Raw genomic sequence first — 23,702 nt, forward strand, 5'->3', positions numbered from 1 at the left:
GCCTGCTACCCCATAATGCCAGCCATACACTTGCGATCCCTCTAAACCCGTCCTGTGACTCCCCTGGGGGCTGCAAGCCAGAGGTGGAGAAACACAGATCTAGATGCGTTGAATACCCCTGGAAGACCTCTGTGTACCCCTGGTGGAGAACCACTGCCTCATGGTATGGAGAAAAGCTTGAAAACATGAGCTGAGTGCCTCCTAAAGGCTCAAAAACAGAAGGCAAAAAATCTGGCTTTAAAAAAATCATGAATCTCATGATATTTGGTGGCCTGACCCATCATTTTTGAATACTTGGGATTAGCAGTACTGGGACTGTGTTAGTAAGAGAGCACAGGTGCAGGCTTTGGAAAATTGCTACTTAGGGTAGTGGATACTAAGAGATTTCAAGGGGGCAGAGAGAGGATGGGGTGGAGGGGGAAGCATGAGAGGGCACCATCCTTTACTCTTGGCCAAAAGTGCAGTAAAAGCAAGAGAAGACAGCAGAACAGAGGGAATGAGGGGAGCGCAGTAGGAAGTGAGAGCAGAGAGACAGGCACAAGGAAAGAGTGAAGGTGAGGAGTTGAAGGTAACAGGCAGGGTGAGTAGGGAATAGGATAAAATGCAGGAGGCGTCCTAGTGGTGAGAGAGGATAACTGGAGTAGCTGTGTTTTGGGAGGGCAAACTAGTAATACAAAAGCTCATCATAGATATTAGTGTTGAAAGGGACCTCAGGAGGTCATCTAGTCCAACCCCCTGCTCAAAGCAGGACCAATCCCCAGATCCCTAAATGGCCCTTTCAAGGATTGAACTCACAACCCTGGGTTTAGCAGGCCAATGCTCAAACCACTGAGCTATCCCTTCCCTTAAAGGAAAAAAATGTTGAAATTATTTTAAGTTTGCAGGGTGCATAATGGGGCCTGCCCTTGGTGACACTTTTTACCATGTCTCCTCTAGACATTTTTATCTAAAGCAGTGGCTGGCCAGTATTGTTCCTTGAATTTGAGGTAAACAAAAAATGTCTGACAGTGGTTCTCAAACTTTTTTTTTCATGGACCACTTGAAAATTGCTAAGAGTCTCGGCGGACCACTTAATGATCTTTCCGAATGTTGTTTGTACCGTTAGCTAACTATTGTAAAGCGCTTTGGATAAAAGTGCTATATAAAAAAAACCCTTAATAATAAACATTTTTTGTTCTACAAATAAAAGCACTCAACTCATATTTTAATATAGTAGTCTTACCTTTCTAATGCAATGGATGTGCCCTCTCTCCCCCGCCACGGCAGCCCCCGAGCTGGGGCTGGGAAGAAGGCGGGGGGGATCTTTCCCTCTCTCCCCTGCCGCAGCAGTCCTGGAGCTGTGGAAAGTCACCACTTTCTCTGGCCACCACAGCCCTGCACATCCCAAATTTTCCCACTCCCTCTTCTCACCCCACTGCCCCCTCCCACCTACCCCCTATTCCCCGCATGGCCACGACCTCACCCTACATGTAAGTCTCCTCCAGGTCCAGGCACCTAATTAATAGAGCCATGCCTGTGTGGCTCTAGTGGGTGGCCCTTCATTCTCTTGGGTGGGGCCACGCAGGCGTGCAACTTAAAGGGAACTATCCATGGACCACCTGAATGGAGGTCACGGACCACAGTTTGAGAACCTCTGGACTAAGAGTTCCCATGTGAAAAATGTTGGGTTGATATCGTCTACAGCTGTTGCTTTCTTGGGTGGGGGAAGCGAATAATGTGTGCTTTGCGGACAGGCTCTTGTTTCACTGGGGGAAACATCTCCTTTGGAAATTTTCCACCAGCTCTGCTTCTATGTAGCGCTGGGCCCAGATCTGATGGTTTTACTGGGGGGAATCTGAACTCTGCAGCTAGGGCCCTGTCTCTACAATGGGTGGCTCAAACCCCAGCTCTGGAGTGTGCCAGCTTTTGTACCCGCTGCCAGTGAAAAGTGCTATATAAGAGCTCGATGATGATATTTGTAGCTCTGCCTTGTGCTGTTAATAGCACCTCCCTTCTCCCAGGAACAGCCTTTTGTGTGCACAAATGACAAGACGCTTTCCCCAGCAGGCAGCCTCTTAGCGGTGGTCTGGGGGCGCTTCTGCCGGAGAGCTTCTCATTGTAACACACACAGCAGGGAGGGAGGGTAAACTCCCCCCAGCCAGAGCTCCTGCCGCCCACAGCGCCTGGCCCGCAGGCTGGTCGCTCGTGAGCGCCCTCAGCAGGGCACCGGCTGGGACTCCCTCTAGGACCCGGGGGGAGCTGATCCCGGGCAGTGGCCGGAATGCAGCCCCTGCGCAACGCGTGAGATGTATGAATTCTAATCCCACCTCTTGGGAACCTGGGGCATCCCGAGCAGCCGCCGCCGCAGCCATGGAGGCGGGGTGGAGGTTTGCCCTTAGAGGCTGCGGGAGACAGAGCAAAGCCACTGCAGCTGGCCACTAGGAGCAAGGCAGCTCCTGTGCACGCTCCGCGGGCCGGCCCCCTTTGCCCCGGCCCCCCTTGCCCCGGGAAGGAGGATGCACCGCACGCCGTGGCTTTGAGAGATTGGGCTAATTTTATGCAAGCATCAGACCTGGGCTGCGTCTGGCGGGGCGGATGCTGAGGCTGCGGCTCTCGCCCAGCTTTGGGCTGGCTCCCTTTGTGCATTGATTGACCACTGAGCAGCTCCCCACCCCACCCCCTCCAGATCCCCTACCCTAGGGAGCCTGACAGCAGCAAGTCGAGCCCAGCGGGAGGAGGGGGTCGGGGGAAAGTTGCAGCTCAGCTGCTGGTGGTGGGGAGATGCAGGCTGAGGCTGACCTGCAGGGGAGAGAGGTGGTTGCTGTGTCCAGGAGGGGCAGAGCCCCGTGGGCAGCTGCAGAATCCAGGGCCAAGTGAAGGAGTGCAACGGACAGCACCATGAAGCTGCGGCTGCACCAGGCCCTGGCGGTGCTGCTGGCCTGGGGTGAGTGCCTTTGTTGCTTTGATTTTAAAGTGATTGGTTTGCGGGAGAGCTAATGAAATCGCGGGGAGAAGCTGACCATCCCAGCAGAGTTCTGTCCGTTGCAGAAGAGTTGCTAAATTAAATCGGCTTGGACAAAGCCCTGGGAATAGACTAGTGGGGTCGATCCTGTCTGGGGACCAGTGGGGTGGACTAAATAGGATTTCTCTATCACTAGGGAGCAAAGTCTTGGGGAATAGACCGTAGGGACCCAACTGGTTCGGGTCCCCAGCACCTGGCGAAGTAAATGGCACCTCCCCTCTTGTCCCTTCTGTTAGTAATTATTAAATAAAACAATAACTCGCTGGGTGTGAATGTGAACATCCAGGGAGAAAAGAAACCAAAACCACTCTGATCTCCCGGTCCTTCACCTCTAACAACCTAGCTAGGTAGCTCCCCAGAAGGGAACATGACTTGTTATTAGTGAGTAACTCCCCTCTTCTGTAACTCCCCTCTTCTGTATGTTTCCCTGGAGTTTGAGTTATGTGCTGAATATTCAACGCAGTGTGCTCTTTACTTCTGTGCAGCTTTGAGATCTTTGCTGGGCAGCTTCTTCTCTCCCTAAACCATTATTTTTAGGGATATAAGATTAAGCTCACCCTTTCAAGTCTGGATTTTGTGACCCAAGTTTCGCTTCTATTCTTTTTCCTTCATTTGATTTTATGAAGGGTGCACGTCCACTCCAGGATAGTTGTAAGAATCATTTTATTATTACTATGCAGTGTGGGGATTTTTGGGGAGGGGGGAATCATTTGCTACTTGTATGTTCTAAAAGTTTATGTCTTAGGAAGAAGAATGTGTGTCAAGGCTGCTAAAAATGTCTTTGGGCAGGGAAGGTATATGCTACAATAAGCACTTGTCCAACTGAAGTAAACAAGGTGGTGTTATTATGGAGAGGATGGAAATAGCTCTGAATGTAGCATGCTTTCTGCATGCCATTCCTTGAGCTGGGATTCCTGCATGCTGTTGTTTTCCCCAAGGGGGCTGTAGAGATGCCACTATTTTGTGCTGCACAAAAAACATCTTTATTTATGAGCTTTTTCAGTTTACCAACTACTGTGAAGTTACCAAAATAAAAAGGAAGAGGGGACTAAATAGAAACAAGTCCACTGGCCCCAAAGATCCTAATCTTGAAATTTGGAGAAGGGGTGGGGCATTAATTAAAGCCGATTAAGCACATAAGTAATTATACTTAGACTAGTTATGAGGTCTGTGCTGCTATTTTTATATAATCTGCTTGGAGATGTTTTCAAACAAGGGGCCCCTCTCAAAGAACTCTGGGAAAGAAAGTTTTGCCTTTTAAAAGAAAATTAGTTTGAATTTTGGGGTAGTGCTGTGAAAACAGAACTTCGGAATGGAGCATTAGAAGTGTAAGCCTTCTTTGTCTGGGGTCATTTGATAGTAGCCAGGTTTGAAGGCATCTTATGTGGATCTGGGAGCATCTCTCCCTGAGTGTAATGAAGGGCCAGTTTCATTAAAAGGGAGCTCGTTTGCACTAGATGATGCACTGCGGGCTCAGTAATATCCCACTTCCTGATGTCAGTCAAGGGTACACCCCCAAAACAGCCGAAGGAGAGCTATCAACTGCAAGTGCTTTGGGGCAGGAACTGTCTTTTGATTCTTTGTGTGCAGTGCCTAGCACAATGAGTCCTGGACCCCTGGTTGAGGTCTCTTGGCATTACAATAACAGAAAGAATATCTTTTTTTTAAATAATAAGGAGGTAAGAAGTTATAGGACATGAAGGATCAGAGGGCCTATTTAGGGGACTAGTACCAACTCCCACCATGGTGCTGAATCATCAGTGGTGTCCCAACTGCAAATACTTGTGGTTTCTTCCTGCCCCCATAGTGGGTGGACATCCCATCACTTAATACATTTCAAACCAAGCTGCACCAGTCATATGAGAATGTGCTGTAAGGAACCTTCCCGCTCTGTGTGAAGGGAGATAGACAAGCTGCAACCTAACAGTTCTTCTGCGTCTCTGATTTCTGATTCAGCTGTTTACCTCTGTGTGCTGGCACTCTGATTTGCAAATACAGCTCAGAGTGCATTGCGGAGTGAGTGTGAAGCCCTGTACCACCAGAGATTCAGCGGTATCCCTAGTACTCTTAGCATCTTAAATCAGCAGAGCTCTGATGTGGGGGTAGGGGTAAATGGGCAAATCTTTGCTGGTTGGCTGACTATGCAGCCCACCCCAGTTTATGGAGCGATACTCATGGTGGTCCAGAAGTGATTATGTACCCTTTTGTCCCCATCCCAAGTTGGTGAGATGATAGTGGGGCAAAACTGGGAAAGAGGGGCCCACCAGTGAGGTTATATGGTGGGGTGGGGAACTCAGAAACAAATGTGGTTTAAATTATGCCACCAGAGTGTGTCTTTGTTAGGAGGAGGAGGGATCCAGTGTCTACCCCTCTTTCCACTGGAGTCATCCAATTGTTACAGGATCAGGTCTCAGCCCATCTCCTAGTGAAAAGTTCTCTATAGCATAGAAAGCCACCACAGCTGGGACCTCCCTGTTGTGCATATCTGCAGGAGACCCCAGCAGTGAATGAGGATGGAGACAATGACCTTGTCCTTGGGGGGTGAGGTGGGGAGGTCCCTGGAGTGGAGCAGTACGTATGTGGGACGGTTGCCCTGCTGCTTCCCACGCTGTAACTGGTCTATGCATTGAAGCTGTCTTTTGGGCTGTAAAGCCAGCAACTTTCACCAACACTAACTTCACAATTATTATTTTAAAGCTACGTTGGTTACACAGACAGGCCCTTGGTTGGTGGCGTTAAACGACGTCTGGGAGCTACCGGAGTTGGGCTACATCATACCAATATCAGGTGGAGGCGCATAGACCGGCGAAACCTTCCAAGTTTCATTTCAACTTCTGGAAGGGCCTCTCTCTGCTGAGATGCAGCTTCGTAACTTTAGAGTGATCCTCCAGCTGACAGCGACAAAAAGGGGTTTGGTCCTTAGAACTCTCCCGATTGTTTCCCTCTAACAGCACCTAGATAGTATGGGGACGGGAGGAGACGCTGAGATGGGCACAACTTAGTACCAGCTGAATCCTTAGGCTAGTGAAACTGGTGTTGTGGGGGGTCAGTGGGTGAACTCATTAGCCAGCTGCCTCTAGAAACCTGGATTCTTACTTAGTGTAGAGGTCACAAGTGAAGAATGAGGAGTCTGCAGTGAGTCTACATTGCAAAACCAGCGCATAGTTTTTCATGACTGGCAGTCCCAGCTGAGGAGAGGTTCAGGTCTGGGATAACTGGGGGTGATGCAGGACAGGAATGAGGTGTAGCAGGGGAGTCCCTGGACTGGAATAGAACGGGAGGCTGCAGGTCAGGAACAAGGTGCATTGCTGGAGCTTCAGCTTGAGACTCCAGGACTGAAATACTATCTGCTGCAGATTGTGTTTAAGGTACACTGGCCGAGCTCTGGGACGGTGGCAGGTCAGAATTGAGGTCCACTGTCAGATCTGGCAGGTAGTCAGCATGCCATTTGCCTGAGCATTGCCTTACTCTAGCCAGTTATCTAAGACCTTTGCTTTCATGAGGTTAAGAGAAAAACATCTCCCTCCTCCTCCCCATATCACCCCAGGTGTCTGTCTGCATGTGGCTGTGTGAGTGCCAGGCTCTATTAGATAATTCTTTCCTCTGCGTCTGTCCGCTTAGACAATTCCTCGTTAGTACTGTATAAATGAACCCATGCCTAGGGAGCATAAATCAGGATGGATGAAAATTCCCTGCAGTCAATTTTTCCTTTGCCTCTTCAGTAACATAAGGAAATGTTCACTTAATTATAGGCATCAGGGGTTGAAATAATTACATGGAGCCCTCGAAGGGAAGCTCCAGGCGACAGGCTACAGATCAGAACACATAAAAGTTTTCCCTCTGCTCAGAGTGGGAAGCAGCTCTAGAGTTTTGTGGGTAAAATAAGCCAACGGTAGCAACAAAGCAGGCTAGACTGCAGAGTACAGTGTAAGGGGGTGAAGGTGCACTGAGTCCTGCTGCTGGCGACCGTGTGAATTTGCTGCCAGTTCTCATTGGTTATTTAAACACGTAATCCCAAAAGAATGGAGACAAGCTATTTGTCACCCGCACGAGTGCGGCCTGGGCAGAGGCACAACGGAGGCAAAGCAAACACATGCAGCCATTTGTTTATGGGGTAGGGATGCTGGCAAGGCAGTTGTGCCCTGCTTAGCTAGGATCAGACCCGTGCTGTTCACGTCCCTGGTTAAATCCAGTTGTTGGCAGGATTCAGGCATGGATTCCTTGGTGGGGGGAGAGAGATTGTGTGTGTGTGTGTGTGAGAGAGAGAGAGAGAGATGTTCGAGCTCTCCCTCAACATGACAATTACAACCAAGCCTGGTTACACTACTGTCTTGGTTTGCTCCTGTCAGTGTTGTAGTCTAGCGTGGAACGAACAGTGTTTTAAATGGTGTCCCCAAGCTACGCTGAACCCTTGAACATGTCCAGAGGTTTAGCCCAGTTAAGGAATATGGATGAGGTCCTGACTAAACTACAGCATGAAACTGTTGACATTGGATCCTGTGGCTTGGATATAAATATAGTAGAGGGGCCCAAACCAGTGCATCATCTAACAGAAGGAAGCCTTGGAAGACCCTTTGTTACGCACGGGCTGGAATTGAATTTAACTGCTGTGTTTAAGCTTAGTTGTGGCAAAATCAGTGTAAACACCATTTGGCTGACTGTGCTGATGGGGCCTCTAGCATAGTTTGGCTAGCGTGTTTCTTAGAAACCTGTTCCTCTGTGCTCTGGTCAGGGAGCCCTGGCTCTGCAACAGCTGTGCTGTTGGAGCCAATAATGCAACTTTGTTTGGTACACCACAGATCATATAACACTTGGAGGGGTTATGCTGTAAACTGTGAGAAAAAATAAGAGGCAAGGACAAAGAGAGATTTTTCAGCGGATAGTGGAAATGCCCTGGAATGGTGATGGAGCAGAAGGATCTGTAGGGCTTTCCCAGACAGCGGGAGGTGCAGAAGGAAGATGGTGGAAAGGCAGCTACTAGAAGAATGGAAGGAGCAGGAAGGGGAAGGAAACCAGGTCTGTGAGGATTTGAAAACAAGGAGAGTAGTCCTGATCTATATCCTGGAATGAATGGGGTGGGGGAGGGAGGCGAGGCGGGTTTGTTCGATGCTGGTGGATGGGATGAGTTTTCGCTGTATGTGTGAGGAGGCATTGGGCAATGGTCTGCTCAGCATCAGTGACACATGCTGATGATGGGCGCATTCCCTACCTTTCATAGTTGGTCAGTGTTAAGGACCTGGCTTTTCAGAAGGGCTGTGCGTCTGTGTTGCAGATTGAAAATTGCAACCAGTTGAGGTCAATGGGAGCTGGGGGCGGGGAGGGTCCTCAGCAACTTTGAAAATGAGCCCCCAAGATCAGGGCCGCTTGGTTCTGAGGCGAGGTAGCCTCTGCCCAAGGAGAGGCAATTTACAGCAGTGCCTGAGCAGAACCAGTTGCCACGTGTAGGCCTAGATTCTCTCCTGCATCCTCCCTGAAACAGCAGTGGCGCTACCTTCTGGTGTGCACTTCTTTGTTAACTGCGGTGCCCCCTCCCCCAAATTCCTCCCAGCATTCCAAGGTCGTCTTAGAGCAAGAGCACCCGTCTTGCTTGGTTTGGTGGCTCTGGTGTCTTGGTTTGGTGGCTCTGGTGTGGAGAAGGAGCATGGTGGTACAGATTTACCCCTTCCCATAGAGCTCCTGCATCCTCTATAACCTCCCCGCAAAGAACTCTCCAACCACAAAGACCTGTTAGGCCACATCTTGCTCATCCTTCTCCAGTCAATGGAGAATTGTTCCCATGATGGGTCATTAAACTACCACCACCACCACCCCGGCCTCCCCACACACATACATCCATCGCAGTAGTCCAGAAAACATACTGGAGTCCAGGGAAGATAAGTGTGTTAGAGAGAGCCCTTGGTAAGGCACCTGTGTGCTTACCCCTTGGACTGTGCCAGAGGCATGCCAGCCTTCAAGCTGTGTTTTCCGAAACCCTAATTAGAAGTGATAGCTCCCCATGGCTTCCTAATCCAGCATTCAATTAAAAATGTTCCGCTAGTAAATGAGAGCGACACAGCAAGGGGGAGGGATAGAGTGAGGGGGGGAGGCAGGGAATCTTGTAGGGGGAAGGAGCAGGGGTCAGATAATCTGTAACAATGAGCACACATCAGGCTGATTAACTCTGGCTGGGGTCTGAGCCTCTCCTATGTTTCTTAGTGCAAGTCACTGAGTTTCCATGGGGCTGCTGCTGATGCAGATGATAGAGGGGAGCATCTGAGAGTAGCATCACGTTCCTTCTCCTTCTCTTCCTCCACCATCAGTACCTGGGATCAGAATGATCCTTGTGATTTCTCAGTTAGTTTTCATTCTGTGTTTCACACTGCTTTAAAGAACCCAGATAATAGCTGGGCACTGAGCAGAGACAATTGTTGGTTGACATTGTAAATTTTAGCCTTAATTCCAGATCGGTTTCCTTCCTCAGCTCCCTGTGCCCACACCTCCCTCCTCTCTGAATGCCCTTGGGCCTCGCTCCCTCAACTATTCCAGACTACACAGTGTTTTTGGATTGGAGGGGGAGGGGACATCGCTGGCAGATGCTTCCCTCCGCCAGTCATTGTGCTCCTGTCCTAACTGATTATCAGTAAGTGACCCTTTCCTGACCCTGCTACCCTGGTAAATAACATTTGCTGGGCAAACCCTTGGACCTGTTTGGGGTAAAGCTTGAAATGGAAGCCGGACAGCAGCAGGACCAAACTCGGCTGGAGCCCTGAATACTTCATTTTCCTTCACTGTGTCATGGGTGCCCTCTTTCTGGTTGGGGACAACTTGAGACCCTCCTGACCCTCTGTGATGCCTGTCACACACCCAGTTGGGAGGCTATGGTACAGAATCTGCCAGTCAGAGACATGCCCCCATTGAAGAAACCAATGCGTCCTGGCTAACACTCCCCACTCGATCTCTTCTGCAGTCATTTGTTTGCTTGTGTGTGTTGTTCTCCTATCAGTTGATCTATATTTAAAGTACCGAGTCAGAAAACTGACACCAAATGGAAATCATTTGTTCCCCCTTTGCTCTCCAAAGGAGTCTGGCTTAGGAACAGCCTTGTTGGGTGTTGGATCTCCACTCCAGCCATTGTCCATTTCCTTCAAGGTATGCTCCTGCCTCTGCTTTGAGTCATCCATTGTCTGTCTTGACAACTGCCATGGGTCTCCCTATGGGGCACTTGGGAGAATGTGAGGGGTGTGTCAATAAAGATTCCAAAGAGACATCCTGGGCCTGATTCTCCAGGCCCCTGCCTCTTGTATTGCCCCTTTCATCTGTGCAAATTGGATGTAAGACATTCCCATGCATGTGAGTGAGGTGGTTGCATTTTATACTTACTATGCACAAGTGTAAATGAATACTTGAAATGCAGGATAGCAGAGAACTAGGCTGTGAGTGTGTGCCAGGGCTGGGAGGTGTCCTGAGTCCCATTCCTCCATCTAACCCCTCTGTGACACTATTACAAAAGTAAACACCCTGCCACAGACCCGGAGCTTTCCCAGGGACTAAAGCAACTACTTGGTCTTTCACCTGATGCTGGATGAAGTCACTTATCTCGCTGCCATGCTCTCTGACCGACCCAGAAGCGCACTTGCATTTGGCAGATGTCCCTAGAGAGAGTGGGTGGTGCCCACAGGAACCATCTCTGCTGACAACTCACTGCAGAGTTTGGGACAGAGTAAGTTCAGCTTGCGCTGAGGGTAGTGGAACTCTGGGCTCAGCAGAATTTGATTTTTATTATTTGGTAAATTCCACAGTTAAGATCAGTGATAACAATTGGAAGAAAAGGTTAAAAATAAACAATGCTAATACATTTTCACAGTTTCACAGCAGAGCTATGGGGAGCTCCTTGCATGGATGCGGGGCCATGACAGCAGGGTCGCAGGGGGCTCGCTGTGGGGCTGGTGACACCAGATTCCTGCAGGTGCAAGTTTCAGAGCAGGCTGTGGCCCTGGTGGGGCAGAGCAGAAACCCTCCCTGCCTAGGACTGTGAGGAGGAGGACAAGTCCCTGGCCATGAGGGAGACCACCCTATCATTGAACGGCTCCGGCCCAGGGACAGCCCTGCACTCCTAGCTGTTTAATGAGTAAATGGGGCCGTGACAGTGGGGCTGCAGAGGGCCCCCTGTGTGGCCACGGGGCCCGGATACCAGATCCCTGAGGGCACCAAATGCAAGGGAGGCTGCACTCGCTGGCTGCTGTTGGTGGATATTTTGTTCGTTGATTCCTGAGCAGGGTGACCATATCTCCCATTTTGGCCAGAACAGTCCCCTTTTTTAGCCCTGTCCCGGCCGTCCCGACTTTTTTGGCAAAACTGGGCATTTGTCCTGTTTGCTCTTGCCATTGATCATCCTGCACAGTTTTGCCAAAAAAGTGGGGTGCAACCCCTAGCAGGGAGTGGAGGAACATGTGGGGGAGAGTGGAACAAGCAGCAATGCCAGCCCTGCACAGGAGGGAGGGCTCAGGAGAGCGGCTTGGGCTGGGCCAGGCGGGTGGTGGGGGTGCTCGGGCCAGTCTCGCACGCGGGAAGGGGGAGAGGGAGGCCTCAGGCTGGCCCAGAGTTGGTGGCAGGGGGACTCCAGCCAGCCATGCGGGCATGTGGCAGGAGGGTTCAGGAAGGGGAGGGGGACCTCAGGCCGGCCCCACGTGGGTGGCAAAGAGGGCTGGGAGGAGGATCATGTGGGGGCAGGGGGCCTCAGGCTGGCCCTGTGCAGTGTCCCGTTTTCCCTTTGAGAAAATAGTCACCCTATTTCTGTGTGTCAGATAAAGTCGATATTTACCAACTACTGATGATTTCAATCAAATCCTGCCCAGCCTAGTTATAGCCACTTAGTGGGGAAGGTCCAAGAATGTCTATCTGCCACCACTATTTTGCTATAGCAAAAGTAATGGGGAAGGGTGGAAATGCTCTACTCCAAATAAATAGCTGCCATTTTTGTGGGACCTATGGAAAAAAGGAGCTGTGCTTTCCTCCTCTTGGTATTGCCCCAGCAAACCACGTGTGTAGCAGGCTAGAACTTCCTGGGCATTAGAGATACCAAGGGTGGCCTTGTGGTTAAGGTAGTGCATGGGAATTCAGAAGATCAGGGTACCTTTCCCAGTTCTGCCACAGACTCCCTGCATTACCTTGGGCATGGTGTTGCATCTCTGCTCCCTCACCTCTATAACTGGGAGAATAACACTCCCTTTCTCCCACTCTGTCTGTCTTGTCCATTTAGATTGTTAGCTCTTTGGGGCAGGGATTGTTTTTTACTGTGTCTGTGTACAGCTCCTAGCACACTCAGCTGGGGGCCTGATGGTGCTACTCTAATACACATAATAAATTACCAGCTGTTTTTGCATGAGAACAAGAAAATCCTGAACAAAATTGTGTCAGTTTAAGCTCTTTAGAAGGGGAGAGCACTCCAGTAGAACTGAACCTGTGAAGTCATTGCCTGTCAGGGACTATCCCATGTCTGGGCTTGTGCTGCAAAGCTCAGGATGTCTCAGTCCCATTGAGTGACTCAGCCACATGCCGATGAGTTTGCCCATCCCTTGGGATGCCTGGAAAAGTATCTCCACTGGCTGCATTGTGCTGCAGTAGCTTTCCTTTCCATAATGCAGTTGCTTCTATCATAGTTTCTTTCCATTTATCTGTGCTGGGCTGAACTGATCTTGTCTTAGATCAATAGAACAAAATTAGCAAAACCAAGCAGCGCTTGGGGACAGGTGGGGGGAGAGAATAAATATTTCCTACATCAGTAGTGAAAAGACTCTTGAGGCCAAACACAGGCAGCATGCTTGAGAAATGCAGCCTGTCATTCCCAAGTTTCCCAGCAACAATGGCAAGTGATTTCATTCTAGAGCTCTGTACAGGAATGGGAGGGGTGGTCTGAGCACTCAACTGGGCAAGTCACCTTTCTAGGAGCTCCTTAAATCAAAGTACAGAGCCTCATTAGCTAGTAAATGATTCTGGGCTTCATTGATCCCCTGTGCACTAGATGGGTATTCATATAGCACTGGCTAAGAGCCCAGAGTCCTGTCCCAGGATGCACTGGGCTCAGTGGATGGAATTTGGGGCAGGACTGGCCTTGTCTTTGGTTGTTCCAGAGATCTGATCTGGAGTCTAGAGGGAATATCCCCAACTGATACATCCTCTGTGCCTCAGATTCCCTGTAAGTAAATGGGGATAATACTTAACCACTTCCCAAAGCTCTAGTGATGATTAATTAACTAGATGGTTGTGAAGTGCATGGAACATGACCATCACTATAGACAGGCTGAGTCTGTATTTAAAAGTATGAAAGAGAAACTGACAAGGTCCCATGTTGGATATGTTCTTCTACCCTAAATCTGAGAGCATCTCGGTCCCTGTGTACAGTGCCCCCACAAAATCTTTGTTCCATGTAGATACAGTGAATGACAGTTAGCTCTCCACTCCCCAGATGTTTCAAAATAGAAGGGTCGCTCATTCAGTTACGGGGAAGAGCCCCTTGCCTCTGTTCCTATAGGGAAGAGCTGAGCTTCTGTAGAGGGCTGTAGCAGTGAGCGAGAGAGCTGTATAAGGCTCATGTGAGTGAGTTGCATTATATGTGTAACATGCCCCTGTACAACGTAGTGTGCTCCTAGGAGGGAGAGAGAGAGAGAGTGTCAGTGTCAGTGAGTCAGACTTGGGGTGAAATCCTGGCCCTGTTGAAGTCAATGGAAAAACTCCGATAGACTTCAGTGGAGCCAGGATTTTACCCCGAGTGTTTAAAATTCTGCCTCCTCTCCAGGAAGGGTGTTTAACAAGAATTCAGGGTTTGTCGATCGATTTCAGCCTGCAAGGCAGGACATCCCCTTATTATTTATTTATTTAGTCATTGACCACAGTGTGCCACAGGCTCTGCAGACAAATGAAAACAGCCATGTTCCCTTCCCTGAATACCTCCCAGTCTAATGGTAGTTGCAGCACAGCAGATGATACAAGCAATTGGGGTGGGGAAAAGGAAGGAGAGGGTTACAATCATAAGGTCATGCAGTTACTTTGGTTTGCTGTATACATCTCCTGGGGATCCACCAGTAGAGGTATACACACATGCAGAGGATGTGTCTCTCTCACCCCCACAGAGTAAATAATGACTGGTATCTTCTCTAACCTGGTGTGATGAAGGTAGTTATCTCATATTCAGAGTACTGGGCACTTCTAAGCCTGGTTAGGAGATTCCACCGACACCGAGTCCCTTCAGGACAAACGGAGTTTTTAAGGTTCCAGGACTGCAGGTTTATATCTGACCGAAGATGCTTCTGTGCTTAATAAAGAGCAGGCAGGGGCACACTTTGGTGGGGCTGGGCAGTAAGTGAATGCATTAACAGAACTGTTCCTTCGAGAGGGTGGCTTAGCAGGGTAAGCCCTAGGTTGGTAATGTCTAGAACCACAGGTTCAACACTGCCTGGGTCAGCGCAGCCATTCATCCTTCTCATACATAACTGAGCTTCGTGCAGTTGAGGGAAGATCATAAAACTGTCAGTCTCTGTAACATGCACCAAGATGCCCTGGCTTAAGTTGGAGCCTTTGGATAAACTGTTCCCTCCCCATCCCTCCCGCTGTTCAAAGTGGTGACGCAACCGGCCCTAGAGGTGGTGCATTTCAGAGGTGCTGTCTCTGTGCAGCATGGGAAGCCCTTTGAGACAGAGGACTCTCTAGGGATGTAACATATGGTGGTATTATTTAGAAAATGGGTAGGACTGCAGAAGCAATCTAGCTTGTGTTTCCAACCTGTCTAGGTTATCGGACAACCACCACATGGGGCTCTGAACTTGATGGCTGCATCAACCTCTCTTCAGATCCATTGGCCCAAGACAAACTGCGTTGCATTTTTATCCCTTCCCTGCTTATTTGTCATTTAGCATAAAACTGACTTAAAACAAATGTAGAAAAACCAAACACACAAGCTCCCAGAACATGAGCCTTCTTATGGGCTGAGGATTTTAAATGTTGCCACTGCACTCATGCAGTGTAGTCGTAGCCATGTTGGTCCCAGGATATTGGAGAGACAGGGTGGGCGAGGTAATATCTGTTATTGGACCAATGTCTGTTGGTGAAAGAGACAAGCTTTTGAGCCACACAGAGTCTTGTTTGGGTCCACTGCAGTCAGGCAACTTTGGCCCCAGCCACATTGCGTCTGATAAATTCAGTGGGGCCAGATCCTCAGCTGAGGTAGATCGACCTAGTTCCCTTGAAGTCCATGGAGCTGTGCTGGGGTAAGTGCCTGGGGCACCACTGACCTCAGCAGAGTGACACTGCTCTACACTAGCTGAGTCCGGAGGTGAACTTCTATCTGTGTAGCTTCTTGTGTATGTTTCTTAAACAGCCATGATTGTTTTTGTCCTAAGCTAACAGTGCCCTCAGCCTGAGGGGGGAGAGGGGGCTATTTCAGAGACAAGCTAGATGGGCTGATGTGGTTTGACAGGAGACAGGTTACTGGGTTAGATGGTCTTGTTGGTCTGACCCAGTACAGCTGTGTCTGGAGCAACAGAACCTGTGGTGAGATCAAAACCCCTGTGTCTCATTTCATCAGTTCCCACTACTGCCTCTCACTCTGTTATTCTGACATGGGTCTCCCTGTCATTGTGTAGGGACCTTGTGCCTCTGCCTTGTTTCATCAGAGGAGCCCACCGCTGAGGGTCTCACCTCAACCTCCTTGGTGGAGTTTACAATGATGTCCCATCTGGAGCTACTGGATTCCAGCGAGCAAAGCAAACCGGAGGCCACGGAGCCTGACCCCGTCCTCAGTGCCCTGCATGCCTCCGCGGGATCAGGCTTTGCTAGTGAGGAGAATGAGGAGTCCAAGATCCTACAGCCCCCCCAGTACTTCTGGGAAGATGGGGGAGATCTCAACGATTCCAGCCTGGATCTGGGACCAGCAACAGGTAGGTTATTTTTATCCCTTTCTTCCCTTCCTTCCTCTGGGGGAGACTCTGTTCTCCTCCCTTGACATGATTCTTGCTAAGAGGAGCTGGGATTAAGCATCAACTCTGTTATCTCACCTCAGTATCTGATGTGTCCCTAGGGAACCCTGGGCATGGGCGGATATTAAAAAACAAGGTACATCTGGATCATTATTCACAAGCTGAGGAAAGAATCACTTTTATCTCTGTCTCTTGCTCACCTCATCCTCCCCCTTTCTGTCTCTGTCTCTTATTCTCCCTTCAACCACCTTTCTCTCTTTTCCCTTGCCACTGTGAACTAAACTAAGTGCAATCTAGTCCTCTGAGCATAAGTCTTGAGGAATCCAGGCAGGGCCCTGGGTTTGAGTCCCAGCTGAACTCACTAGACCCAATTCTAAGCCTTGACTTCAGTAGTAGTTTGGCCAGAGTATGGGCTGGCTGTGTCCTGTCAAGTAACTCAACCAACTTTCTTGGGCAGCCTGTCAGGCTAGCTGGAAAACTGGGACAAAAAGCAAGGACCCTCTGACTGTAACTGGGTGCCATGTCTGAGCTGAAGTTCCTCTGGAGAATGTAATATGCACAGTCTCTCCCACTTACCCCCATACCAGATCCACTGGAACCCACTGCCGTGCCTGGGCTAAGCCTCCCCTGGAGAACATAAATCTATACACGCCCCCCGCTTCCTCCCAGGCCCACTGGAACCCACTGCTGCATCCAAGCTGAGCTCCCTCTCTGTTGACATTACAAAAATCAAGTTGAAACTAACCTGCCTGTGTTTGTCTATGTAAATATGGCTCCTACTTTAGCCCCCTCCTCAATCTCCCTGAACTTCTTAGCAGAAGACGACTTAACTTTTGAGACGCCCACTGGGAGAGGGACGGGATAGGGAGGGGGAGTGTTTTGCAGGCTTTCCTATAGCTTATGAGATTATCCCACATGATCCTGCTCTAAATTCCAGGCTGGGTATGTTTAAATACAGTGCAGGAGACTGACCTTCAGCCCCCCCACCACATCCTGTGTCGTCAGCTCTTTCTCAGTAGGCACTTTCCTGGCTTGATTGAGGTCTGGAATTAGAAAGCTGAAGTCTTTCTAGTCTTCTCTGCACTGATTCCTCTGACCTTAAAAAGACGTGCGCTTCTACTGGGATGAGGGTGGAGCAAGCAGCAGCAGCAATCTAATTTACAGTGGTACAACACATTTGTGCCAGTACACACACGTGCTCATACTCTTGCTCCTGCATGCACTGTACTAGACTGTATGCTCCTTGGGGCATGGATGTCATTGTCTTAGGACTTGAAATCACCATGGTCACTAATTGTGCTCTGTACACATCCTAGTCTCACACATGGTGACACACACAGAGTCACAGGCACTCCTACACATCACACACTGTACATGTACACTCCCCCTCTGACACGCATGGATCATGCAGATGCTCCTCAGGCACTTGTGCTCATGGTGAGATACACAAACGTTTACACTCCTCCGCCACATCTCTTGTATGCTCAGCCCCCAGCCTCTCACATGTATAGAGAACACGCTTCGTTGTCACTCAGAAGCACTTTCACACATGTGTAAGCACGCACAATAGCTTCACACACACACACACACACATACCCCTCACATCCCCATTGGCTTGTATATCTAGCCAAAGAATCTCACCTCCTCATCACACTTGCACATTAACAGCAATAAACACAAAGCACCAAAAACAGCTTCATCCCATGCACACACTCATCATGCAGAGCACACCCGCCTCTTCCCACTCTCGCACACAGAGTCTCTCACACGCTCTCTCTTTGCTCTTCTTTACACACACACGTCCTTATCGACTCACCACCAAACAGCTGCAGTACTTCTGAGGGCTGGCCTTCTGCCAGCCACTGCTCTGTGCAGCTCGCATCTCAGAACCTCAGTTAATACAACTCCTTGAATTATTCAACAGCTCGGGAGCTCATTTCTATTTAAAATTTAATTAGAAACCTGGCGTGTGTCATTTCATAATAAAGGATATAGTAATAGCGTCCCTAAAACGGGAAGCTTTCCCCAGTCACACTTGGTCTACAAGTCTATGATATACATGCCACATGTGTGATGGAAGTGCCATGTGATTCCCTATGGAACTGTGTAACCAGTTGCATTTATTATGTTACTTCTAACATACCAACCCATGAGTGATGGATTGTTATTGTTTTTTTAAACCAACCTTCCAGAGAAATGTTTGTTTCATTCATCAAATGTAAAATTTCCTCCCAAGATTACAGTGGAGTAAGGCCCATTTCTGGAGCAGTGACAGGTCTGAGGTCTAGTATCAATCAAGGCTAGAAATGGGTCAGAGATACTATTAGAAAGGAATGATTCCCAGCTTTGTAACAGGACACATAACATTTGCTTCTTTCACTGTAAAGTGTAAAGATATTGGGCCTCAAATTAACAGTCTGATATAGGCCAGATTTCTAGAGATTTCAAAGCTGTGTTAATTTTTTCCCTCTGAAGTCTGTAGACTTGGACTTAGCTCAGCCTTTTTGTGGCTTTGCAGGTGGGGGATACAAAATGTAATCCCAATACATTTCTTTGTAATGTTCTCAAACTTTCCTAAAATATGTGTGCTTTTCGTGGCAAACATGTGACGTGTAGAGAACACCTGGTACTTGTTTGGGACGGCTGGCATCACTCACCTTGTGGCTTTGTTTCTCCTGAGTAACACGCTCCTGCTGATAAAATCTTCATGACACACCCCAATATATTTACATCGGCTTCAGTGGGTCCCTGCCTGAGTAAGGACCTCAGGATTTGTCTCATACTGTCTTGGATTTTAATCCATTTTATCCATGCTCCTCCTCCATGACTGTGCATTGAAATGCACAGTCCTCCTCACTAGCCCATTGGCACCCCCTGTGTTTTCTATATATGCACATCCATTACCCATCAGTTACTCAGTATTCGACTCTACAAGATAAATTAATGGGGCTTGGCACAGGGGTTTCTGTGGTGGTCAAGGTGGGCGTTGGAATGCTTTTTCCTTAGGACAAGGAGCGTCAGCTGAGTTGCTGTACAGCTACGAGAGGAGGGTTTGACTGGCAGATTCACGTATTTGTGGACCCACTAGGCGTGCCCCTAACTCTTCCTTGCCCTGCTTTCAAAACCCTCTCCACGTACATGCATTGAGGCAAATGGCCTGCAGAGCACGGGGGGTGGGGAAGGGGGCATGATTTCTCTGAATCCAGCCTTCCTGCACAGTGGAGCAACATCCGTGCCTTGCCTGTTGGGCTGTGCGTGAGATGGGGTTTAGGATTTACACCATTGCAGCAGCCCTGCAGTGGCTGGAGTCTCAGCCCACAGCACCAAAAGTGTCACCCCTTTTAGCCTTTGCTTAGTGAGTTGGCAGGTACGCTGGGGAGCACAGAGGTGTCTGGAGGCTAGTGCAGGGGCATGGATCAGTGTGAAGGTATTTCATTGCATGTGTGTGTGTGTGTGTGTGTGTGTGTGTGTGTGTGTGTGAGGGCCAGTGCTAATTATCTGACTTAGTTTGAAAACCCCACAGAGGATGTGCAGAAAAAAGTAAAGAGAATTTGTAATATATCAGTGTCTCACTGAGGACTGGGGAATATTTCAACGCAGGGTGTTTGGAGACTGAGTCCAGAGTTTCCTGCTTCTCCCAAGTGCAGAATGAGTCTCTTCCTGCTGGAATGGTGGCTGTAAATTGGTCTCCCAGGCATGATTAAATGATTCTGAATGTCTTGGGAAGCATTGGGGGTCTTCCTATGATATTAGGGTGACTGATATGTATATGCAGTAGAACATATGGCACCCCAGCCAGAGGATGAGTACACCCAAGGCCTAAAGTTATTGGCACTTCGGTCACTGACTTCAATGGGAACAGGATCTGACCTTTGAAGTTTAAAACTCTCCCTCGAGGATGATGTGCTTGGCCTTTTTCTCTGTCTTTGTTTCTGAATGCAGCTGATACTCTGGCCCAGGGAAGAAGAAGTCAGTGCTGTGCATGAGAGTCACATTACAGGGCTGACCAAGGACCAGAGCAGAGACTTGGAAGCAGATCACCGCTGGGGTGGATTACTTAAGGAGAGCAGATGTTAGCATACAAGGAGGGACCAGTGGAGGAAGAGTCAGGGCAGGGCTAGTGCTCAAGTCAGAAAGATAGACAAGGGAGGAGGAGCCCTTGTAATGTTGGAGCTTCCTTCTTGTTGTCAGCAGCAAAGCTCTGTGTGTAACACAGTATTGATTTGGTCCTGTTGTAAGCATGGGGAGGTGAATGGACTGTGCTGTGTTCCACATGGCATGTGTATATATGACAGTTTCCTGTAATATCCTGGACAAACCCTATTGAACTAAGGTTAAGTGTTTTATGAGTTCATTGTATTAAAAATGCAAATGTTTCTGTATTATTGTGGGATTGTGTGTAATGTCTCTAGGGTGGAGGCATGACTAATGTAACCCTGGTAAGTGTTATGAGCTTCAAAGGACTCTTTTAAACAATGTGCCAGATGAGAATGAACTTTTAGTTGAGTGGGTTTCCTACAACATACTTGAGAGGAGAGGAAGGCAAAGTCCCACTTCCGGACCCTGAGGAGATATCCATTGTCTGCTCATCATCTGTTCCCGGGGTCCCAAGATCAAAGACTCCAATTGTATGAAGGAGCAACTCACAGATGCATGGGTGTTCTTGTTCTGAGCAAAAGGTGTTATGAACTTGTAACCACAGAAAAAACCCTGGGTGGGGTTTGAAGGACTGATCACCTCCCAGAGCCCATCTTGGAGTTGGGGGGTGACCTCTGGTAAGCTTATTAGTATTCATGTAGGTTCTTTGATTGTTTTAATGTATAATGCTTTTACCTTATGAATAAATGTGCTTGCTTAGAAAGGGCTGGGTGGTACCTTCTAAATGTGGACAATTATGCTGCTTATTGCCTCTGAGGAGAAAGCAAAGCAGACCTGCTTAGCAGTTTGACTTGCAGGGGAATGCACAGTTTCGCAGGGGACTGTGCTGCTTGGAAAAACTGTGATCAGGAGGGAGAGATGCAGGTCTCTGCCCAAGACAGGTGATGGCAGAGAAGCTGGAAGCCTAGAGTGGTTGCCCTTGCTGGACCACAGAGAGGAGTACAGGCACAGTTGCTCTGAATTATGACAGCATGTTGCAGACTAAAGGACCAGGAGGCATGACCTCCCTCCCCAGCTGTCCTCAACTGCCTCTTGGTCACCTCCATTGGTCAGGTTAATGCTAGATGACCTGGTATCCCCAAAGCTCATGAGGAAACCAGAAGCTGTTCAAATTGTCATTTGGGTTTGACTTTTTCATTTCTCCTTTGCAGTAAAATTGGATTGAGTGACTCCTGCAGGCACTTGCAGCAGGGTCCCAAATGACTTCTATCCCCTCCTGTTTCCTCCTAAGGCATTGCATCTCAATGGCAAGCAATGGGGTTTCCTCGCTAACTTAAGAGAAAGAAGAATGGGGTCTGCTTTTAAAAAAAAAAAGGCTTCAGCTCCATCCCTTCAGCTCCACCCCACTGACCTCTCTTATTTCATTGACACCAGTAGAGTTGCACTGGGTCATATCCATCCCTGGTGTGTCTGCCTGGATCACAAATCGATATGTTCTTCTTAGGCTCAATCAGAATCAGTCCCACTGCCCTTCCTGTTGATTTTTTTCCCAGTGGTGGGAAGTGTAGGCCTCTAAAATCCTCCACTTACCCCATTTGTTCCTCTCCCGCCAAGGCTCCAGTTTGGGCCAACCCAACCTTCTGGCTCAGGGACAGCTCTGTGCTCCCTGGCTGCTGAGCAGCAAAGTCTGTTCCGAGAAGGGTCGCTTAACATGTTAGCATACGTTAAACCAGGACGTAAACAAGCGGCATCCCGGAGCTGAGTGCAGGCAGGAGGCTGCTCAGCGCTAAGCCTCTTACACATGGTCTTTACCAGGTGCTTCATTGCATTAATGCCTGGGCTGAAGATGGGATTAAGAACTGTAGATTTGCTGTCAGTCTGGAACGGGAGGTGGCTCATTTCAATGAGCCTGGTGCCTGGAGGGGAGAGGAGGGGATAGCTGTGGCGGAGGGCAATTAATGCACTCAGGAGAAAGGGGGCTCTTAATAAAAGGGCAATGAGGTGGGAAAGACCTTAATTCCCTGATTGTGTAGTTGGAATTTATAATTGTAATACAGTGTCCAGCCTGTCTCTTCTGTTACCCCAGCATCTTCTCTCTCTAGGAGTGGTCTCTGTTAAGCAGGGAATATGTGGGAAATTAGAAAGGGGTTTTTAAAGTGCCATATGCCACTGTAATGAACCACAGCCGCATGTATAAAGACCTGATAAAGCAAAATAAACCAAACTCCTAAAAGGGGAGAGTGACTGAGAAAGCACCTGCTGTGTGAAGCTTTCTTAACTGGGGAAGAAGGTGAAATTGAGGCAGCAGCAGGGCCCCAAGCCAGACTGGGTAAGTCCTGCTACCTGGAGATGTTAGCATCCTCAAACTGGAGTTGCAGACCTCTCCACATGCTGTCCTCTTGTGCCATTCTCCTCTGGGATACAGGTGGGGGGTCCCATGCAGGCTGAAAACCAGCAGGCTTCTGGGCGGCTGCCTTTTTGTGTCACTCACCCTGCTGTGCTGCTCTACTGTCTCTTAAATCTTCATTACTGGTAAATGTAGTAGATCCTTCCACAAGGAAAAACTCATCTTTGAACACGGCCCATATGTACCCAGGTATGATCTAATCTACCACCGACTTCAATGGAATGCCCATAGAGCAGAGCAGCACAGTCGGTAGAACGGAGATCTAGCTGTGAAGGGGTTAATGATGAGACTGCAGCTTGCTCACTTCTGACCTCTTCTCTTCCCCTCTCTCTTGCATCCTTCTATTCCATAAACAGGTCTCTACTTCCCTGTTGAAATATGATGCACTCATAAACCAGCCTGATGAATCTGGCATTGCAGCCAGCTACCTAATACCCATCCTGTTAACATAATACCCAGCACCTCCTCGCCAGGGTGAGTGCAAGTAACTTGAGTCAATCTGGACTTCATATTCCATGATGCAGGGTGACAGGATGCAGTTACTGTAGAAATCTCAGTAGCACTCTGGCGGGGGCAGGGGCAGTCTAGCAGCTCGGCACACTGGGGAGGGGGACAAGATATCACCTGACAGTTCTATTGAATCCAAGTTCTGTGACTCAGACTACAAGAGAAGGTGATCTTGGTCTCAGATTGAGGTGCCTTACAGAGACCTGATTAATAGATTCATAGATTCTAGGACTGGAAGAGACCTTGAGAGGTCATCGAGTCCAGTCCCCTGCCCTCATGGCAGGACCAAATACTGTCTAGACCATCCCGGATAGACATTTATCTAACCTCTTAAATATCTCCGGAGATGGAGATTCCACAACCTCCCTAGGCAGTTTATTCCAGTGTTTAACCACCCTGACAGGAACTTTTTCCTAATGTCCAACCTAAACCTCCCTTGCTGCAGTTTAAGTGCATTGCTTCTTGTTCTATCCTTAGAGGCTAAGGTGAACAAGTTTTCTCCCTCCTCCTTATGACACCCTTTTAGATACCTGAGAACTGCTATCATGTCCCCTCTCAGTCTTCTCTTTTCCAAACTAAACAAACCCAGTTCTTTCAGCCTTCCTTCATAGGTCGTGTTCTCAAGACCTTTAACCATTCTTGTTGCTCTTCTCTGGACCCTCTCCAATTTCTCCACATCTTTCTTGAAATGCGGTGCCCAGAACTGGATACAATACTCCAGTTGAGGCCTAACCAGCGC

At 48.8% G+C, this 23,702-nt stretch overlaps 1 protein-coding gene across 2 annotated transcripts in view; it reads left to right on the plus strand.

Moving 5' to 3' along the window:
* The first annotated feature begins 2,243 nt into the window (after positions 1-2,243).
* Positions 2,244-23,702, plus strand: part of PODXL2 (podocalyxin like 2) — a 44,038-nt gene continuing 22,579 nt past the window's right edge. Inside the window, exons 1-2 of one of the 2 annotated variants that reach the window (XM_034776533.1) lie at positions 2,244-2,923; positions 15,619-15,912. In XM_034776533.1, coding sequence (XP_034632424.1) covers positions 2,878-2,923; positions 15,619-15,912 — 340 coding nt within the window. In that variant the 5' untranslated portion in view covers positions 2,244-2,877. The remainder of the gene's footprint in view (positions 2,924-15,618; positions 15,913-23,702) is intronic. The other variant, XM_034776532.1, reaches the window with a different exon arrangement.

This window comes from Trachemys scripta, chromosome 7, assembly GCF_013100865.1.
Source record: "Trachemys scripta elegans isolate TJP31775 chromosome 7, CAS_Tse_1.0, whole genome shotgun sequence".
Classification (NCBI taxonomy): domain Eukaryota; kingdom Metazoa; phylum Chordata; order Testudines; family Emydidae; genus Trachemys; species Trachemys scripta.